Here is a 7,036-nt window from a genome sequence, read left to right on the forward strand (position 1 = left end):
AGGCTTCCTGCCACCTCACAATCACACCATTTTAGTTTGAAGTTAGCATAAGAAAATCTTTAGCAAGGACCTAACTGAATGGTTTCTCATATTTGTACACAAGTTCAGTTTCTGGCATATCATAGCCATGCCTCTGTGTTGCTATGGCTAAGTATAATTCTCTTCATCTAAGAAAGTGATATGATAGAAAAAAAATATTTTTTAAACAAACATTTGTCTGGCCAAGGAACATAGGATTCGAGCAGGAAGATCCTAGAGACAAGAATCACCAAGGTGGCTTGTTTAAAATCCTAGGTACCCAGATTCCACGGGTGATTTATGGTTTTGACTCCTTACCATCAACTCCAAAGACCCATGTACATATTTCTAATTTTGATGAGGCAAAACTTTTAAACTCCCACCTTGGAGGCTGGTATGCAAGAGAATGTCATCCAGCTTGTACATGAGCCTAGCCAACCCCTAGGATCTCATGTCCAATGTGACTTTGATATTCTCTACTGTTTGTGTTTATGTACCTTATGGGGACAATATTATGCTATAGTTGTATTTCATAATTACCCAAGTCAATGGACTTATTCCTCATAAATGCTAAAAGCCAAAAGAAGTTGGAATTTGGATATGCAGCCTTTGACCGACAGTGAAACATCCAAATAGAGGTGACCCATGGTTGATAATATTAGATGAAGAGGGCAGGGTAGCGTTGGGGAAGATGAAGACCTACAGATAAATGAGGACTTTGAGGAAGGAAGAATAGAGAGAGAAGAACAGAGGCCTTCACGGTCCCATTTCAGCCCTTTAGCTCACTACCCTGACTGACAAGTTTCTCTGGCTCTCAAACCTGCTGCTTCAATAGAAAACTTCTGTTGGTTCTTATAAGATAAATTTAAATTTGCCTTGCCCCATGACAGTCTAAAAAATTATATGTCTCATTTATCTTCATAAAGACCAAACATTTTAACAGAGCAGCCATTTGTTGTACAACAAATTATTTTTGAACTATCCTCCTGTTGTCACCAAACATCTTTAAAGTCACCTTAAAATTAATGTTATCTTTTTGATAGACTTTCACAATATCCACTTTGTTGCAGGGTTTAGAATATTTCTTAGATGTGTAGTTCTTGTTTCCATACAAAGAAATGTGTGTAAAGTTAAATAGAATAAGATAGTAGCGAGAATTAACTGTTTGTTCTAGCTCTTAAACAAACAAACAAACAAAAAAAAAACGGCTGTTTCACCTCTGAGTCTAGGCTTGTCTGCCCGCTCCGGGCACTTCATCTTCTGTGATTCCTCAGCCTGTCCTGGGCCAGGGATAGCTCAGTTAGGGGATTACCCCACTCTCTTGGTTCCCTCCCTAGAGGCTTCAACTCTGGGCATTCATCAAAGACTTTCTCCTCTATTTCACTGTCAAAGGCTCAAGATTCAAGTTTTCACCTCAGCAGAATTACAAATCATTACATGTTATTGAACTTTCGGGTAGCGAACCAATAGTTAAATGATATACTCTAGTCTAGTATCAGTACATCAGCTGTCTGACTCATAGCCCCTAAGCTCAGTTTTAAGAAAAATCTAAAGGTAGGATAAAATTATCTGCACTTTTAAAAGATTCATCACAAATGGTCCCTGAAATAGCAAATATACTTAGGATAGCCCCCAAAGAATTTAATTTACAAAAAAAAAAAAAGTGGAGGAGGAGAAGAATGTGCAGAACTTTTAGAAGACACTGCTGCCCGGTCTCACAGCCAGATGCTTATAAGTAGTAAGGTGCCCAGGGCAGAGGTAAGATACTTAACAGGGAATCTCCTACTCCTGGCAGCAGCAGCAGAGGACCCTGGGAGCCAAGGCCCATGGACCACAAACAAACACAAGAGCCCAGAGAGTCAGAAGTGGGACAGTGGGTGGCAGCACCGAGCCAGAGCAGGATGAAAATGAGATTGTGAGGTAAAAGCAGTTGGGGAACAAGGAAGGTCTGTGAGCTGGGGCAGGGTGTCTGTTCTGTGTTGGGCTATCTTGAAGGGCTAACAAAGGCAACAGTGGTTATTGTGTTCGCCTACGACACTGCCACTCTTATTTTCTTTCAGAGGCAAGTAATTGAAACTGGCTTGGATATAAAAAACAAAGTTATTTTAAGCATTTTGTCCTTACTGATGATTACTTTATATTTTTCTTTGTTTATTCCTGACACAGATCTTTTTCTTTTCTTTCTTTCAACTTTTTATTGGGTTATAACATATGGAGAAAAGCACTCATTATCTGTATAGGGTTTGAGAAATTTTCACTAACTGAACACATCCTTGTAACCAGCACCCCAATCAAGAAACAAAACATGACCAGGACCTGAGCAGACCTCCAGTCTCTACCTGCCTAAAGATAACGGTATGGATCTTCTACTATGTAAGAAAAAAAGAAACAAGAAAGAGTTTACGCCAGATTAAAGAGGGAACAAGAGCCAACTCACAAATTACCAGGAATTTAGTCACTCTACGTTGTAACCCAAAAGCCAACTATAAAAAGTGGAGGGGGGAGGTGACAAAAGGATTTGATTTAGTGGACAAAACACAGCATTCGGTTTCAAGCTTGATATACCATTTGTGGATTTTTGTGGGTTTTCCCTTTTCATTTAAAATAAAAGAGAGGGGCTTCCTTGGTGACGCAGTGGTTAAGAATCCGCCTGCCAATGCAGGGGACACGGGTTCGAGCCCTGGTCTGGGAAGATCCCACATGCCGTGGAGCAACTAAGCCTGTGTGCCACAACTACTGAGCCTGCACTCTAGAGCCCACGAGCCACAACTACTGAGCCCACATGCCACAACTACTGAAGCCCACGCACCTAGGACCCATGCTCTGCAACAAGAGAAGCCACTGCAATGAGAAGCCCACGCACCGCAACGAAGAGTAGCCCCTGCTCACCGCAACTAGAGAAAGCCCATGCACAGCAACAAAGACCCAACGCAGCCAAAAATATTAACTAATTAATTTAAAAAAAAAAAAGAATCTATGAAAATCCTCAGGTAACGTCGTATCTGATGAAAGACTGAATACTTTCTCCCTAAGATCAGCAACGAGACAAGGATATCTGCTCTCATCATTTCTATTCAACACTGTACTGGCTAGCTAGTACAATGAGGCAAGAAAAAGAAAGAAAAAGCATCCAAATAGGAAAGAATAAGTAAAACCGTCGTTATTTGCAGACAGCATGATAGCCTGTGTAGAAAATCCTTTGAGGTCTACAAAACAGCTGCTAGAACTAAGAAGAAGGTTTTGCAACACTGTGGCAAGGACAGAAACTATGGCTGGGTAGGAGCTGGATGGCTGTGGGGAAGGGTTTTCTATCTTTATTTTCTAAAGCCCCTAGGAGCTTTTTTTCCTTCTGAGCTTGCATCCTATCACAACCTGGGGGCCTTCCCTGACTGATATTGAGAGTGAAGACTTATTCCTTACTTAATCGTATTTCTCCAAGGAGAAACTTCTTGAGAGCTATGGCTCTCAAACTTGCGTGCACACTGGAATCACTTGGGGAGCTTCGAAAACACCTGCTGCCCGGGTTCCACCTCCACGGATTGTGATTTAATTATACTGAGGTATGGCCTGGATGTAGCATCCCCAATTCTGATGTACAATGTACCTCGAGAACCCCTGCCCTACAGGAATATTTCTGGCCTGGTAACCTCTCTGAACAGTGAGTTTAGGAGGTGAAACTGGGCAAGCATGGCTCAGGCTCTACTGGATTTTCTGTGGGATCTGCCTGCCTTTAAAGTTTACGGATTCTGTTCTGCTACTCTGAGCCATAAATTGTACGGCAAGGGGCAGAGGGAACAGGAGGTGGGAGAAGACTGTGGCTGTCCAGGAGTGACTGACTATGACAAGGTAGATCTAGCTAGTTCAGATATAAGGAAGTCCACTTAGTCATCAGACTTAAAGCCATCTATTCCTAAAACCTTACCTCTCCAACTTTTATTTGGAAAAATTCAAAGCATATATACTCGCCACATACATTCAGTACATTCATCAGTTGTTAACACTGTGTTCCATTTGTCATCTTTCTCTCTCTTTTCTTTTTTCCTTTTTTCTTTTTTGGCTGAACCTATGTAGTTGAGTAGGTATCTCTTAAGAACAAAGGGATTTTTCTACTTAATCATGATACAATTTTTACCCTCAGGAAGTGTAACATTGATACATTATTATCTATTATACATTCCATATTTATTTTACCCTCGTTTACCTCAAAAGTTCCTTTATACCTGTTTTAAAGGCCATACACTGCATTTAATGGTCTTGTCTCTTTACTATCCATAATCTATAGAATAATCTCCCTCCTTTTCAGAAGACACTGACAAGTTTGAAAAGGTCAGAATATCTGTGTCATAAAATACACCATAATGATGCTTCCTTATGATTAATTCATGTTAAATATTTAGCACGAGTACCAGGTTTGTGATGTCGTATGCTTCCAATTGCATCACATCAGTAAGAACACAATGTCAGTTTGTTCCAGTATCTCCAATGCTGGATTTAATCACTTTGGTTAACGTGGTGCCCACCAGATCTCTTCATTTTAAAGGTATCTTTTCCCTTTATACTTAGTAAGTAACCTGTTGGGTGATACTGTGAGCCTATACGAATATCCTGTTCCCCAACAAACTTATACCCATGGTTTTAGCATCCATGCATAATCAGTTATTACTGATTGCAAATAGTGATTTGCAATAGTGGTGTTTGCAAATAGTGATTTTCTAATTCTATCATTCCTTCTACATTTTTTTAAAAAACTGTTTATTTATTTTGTAAGAATGTACCTCTAGTCCAAAGTTAACTATGTTTAAAAAAATTTTTGGCCAAAAAAGTTACAAAAACATTTTCAGTTCAACCTAACGAAAGTGATATCTAGAAAATATTTGACATCATTAAGTCTGCCTTAGATAGTTCTGATTCTAAAGCATTCCTAAAGCACGGTGTTCTGGAAGACAAATGTGCTTCCGTGGTGCTGCGTGGCGTATGCGGCATGCGTGACTGGCTGCAAGTGAGCCCTGGCAGGCTCCTTCCTCCTGACGCTGGGGGACTATGCGAGGAGTCAGACGTAGGCCCCCAGGGCTGCATGGAACTCTGTGAGACACTGGACCAGCTGCTGGAACTTGGGCCTCTCCTCCGGATCTAAGCCCCAGCCACAAGCCATCATAGCAAATAGTTCATCAGGAACAGTTGATCGGCTGGGCTATTCGGTAACCATCTTTCAGGTACGCGGCCACCTCAAACGGGTCGATGTCCACGTAGGGCGTTTGGCCCAGGGTCATGAGCTCCCACAGCATCACTCCAAAGGCCCACACATCACTAGCACTGGAGAACTCATTATTAACCAGACTTTCAAGAGCCATCCACCGAACTGGCCTGTTTTCGTTGTCCCCCAGACAATGATAGTCCATAGGGAACAAGTCTCTGGAGAGGGCACTGTCTGTGATCTTAACTTGAAGTGTGTCATCAATGACACAATTCCTAGCAGCCAGGTCTTTGTGGATGACTTCCCTTCTGGCCAGATAGCTCATTCCACAGGCCATCTGAATAGCCATGTGGACCAGGTCTTGTTGAGAAATTGCCTGTGGATTATTGGCCTCTACTAATTTGCACTGCCGTAAAAACAATTTAAGATTCCCCCAGTTCATGTAAGGCAATATCACCACGGGCTTTTCTCCTTCTATACAGACATGGGTAATAGGAAGAAGATTTCTGTGATGAAGACCTCGTAGCTTACAACTTTCAGTGAGCATCATTGTCACCTGAATTTCAGAAGCTTGATCTTCAACTGTTTTTACAAATGCTTGTTTTTCCTTATTTGGATCTTTTTCATCTCCTAAAATCCCATGGAAAACACGCCCAAAAGTACCTTCTTGGAGTACATCTTTTAGAGTTATCCTCTCCCTGGATATTGCGATATCCTTCACCTTAGCTTTGGCCTCCAAAAGAGTGACACTTCTCAGGTCATTCTTCTCTATCCGCAAGGTGGGATAACCCGAGGAGCTGGTGATAGGAGTTGCATTGTTGGGTGTGTCGGCTCTCAGATACTGAGTCGTCTGGTTAGATGGCTGAGACAGCCCTTGGGAACTACTGCTGGCACTGAGGCTGTCATCCAGTTCAATCCTTTTCATACTATGAAGGTGCTAAACAGCTAATATTATTGCTACAAGAAATATTACTGCACAGCAAACCCCTACGCTGATATAAAACACACGCGTAGAAGTGGTTGGAGCTGCATGTACAGGATCATAAATAGTTCTGCTAGTGTTTTTGTCCAAGGCTGACGTTTTTACTTCTTCAAGTTTTTTGTAGCACATTTTCCTTCGTTTAAAATTTAAGACTGTAAAGTTTTTTGAAGAATTTACTGTCAAATTGAGCTGCATTAGTAATCATAACCTCAGAATCTACTTTGCCAGTACAGGAAAGCTCGACCCGAAGCACTGATAAAGTGTGTGGAACTTCCCCCTGAGCAGAAATGTCGACCTGGGGCATGTCCATAGCCACGAAATTGTCTACTTGGAATCCCAGCTTATAGTCAACCTTGGACTTTGCATGCCAAGTGAAGTGCAGGAAATTTCTCTCGCTGGGTACTAACAGGTTAAAGGATAGGGCGTGGTGACTCATAAGATCATTTCTCACATAATAAAGTTCTGCAACAAGACCCATGAGCCGGCGCACCTCGTCCTCGCTCAGGTAGAGGCTCACGCTGGGCCCCGCGAACGCGGGAGGCAGCGCCGGCGGCGGCGGCGGGGCCCTCAGGCCGCGGGTCCACGGGAGGCGGCCCCGGCCGCCCAGTCCTGCTCATGGCCACCGCCGCCGCCGCCGAGGAGAAGCGTGGGCCGCCCGCCGCCGCCCACCCCCCGCCCTGCCCCGAGCCCCGAGCCGGGGGCGGCAGCCCAGCTCATCGCGCAGCCGGCCCGTGGCAGCCTGCCGCCGCTTCGGACCGCGGGAGCGCGCCGCCGCCGCCTCCTCCTCGGCCGCATCTTCCGCTGCGGGAGGCGGGCCTCCTTCTACATTTTAAACTGGAGTT

General features: G+C 43.5%; 1 protein-coding gene across 1 annotated transcript; it reads right to left on the bottom strand.

The window, feature by feature from the left end:
- Nucleotides 1-4,907: 4,907 nt before the first annotated feature.
- Nucleotides 4,908-6,717, bottom strand: LOC308616461 (tyrosine-protein kinase RYK-like). The gene is given in 4 exon segments (XM_081232694.1): nt 4,908-5,191; nt 5,193-6,149; nt 6,153-6,392; nt 6,394-6,717. Coding segments are annotated over 4 exon segments (1,599 nt in total). The 5' UTR covers nt 6,673-6,717; the 3' UTR covers nt 4,908-5,068.
- Nucleotides 6,718-7,036: the final 319 nt, after the last annotated feature.

Source organism: Mesoplodon bidens, assembly GCF_964165515.1.
Source record: "Mesoplodon bidens genome assembly, chromosome: 4".
Lineage (NCBI taxonomy): Eukaryota > Metazoa > Chordata > Mammalia > Artiodactyla > Ziphiidae > Mesoplodon > Mesoplodon bidens.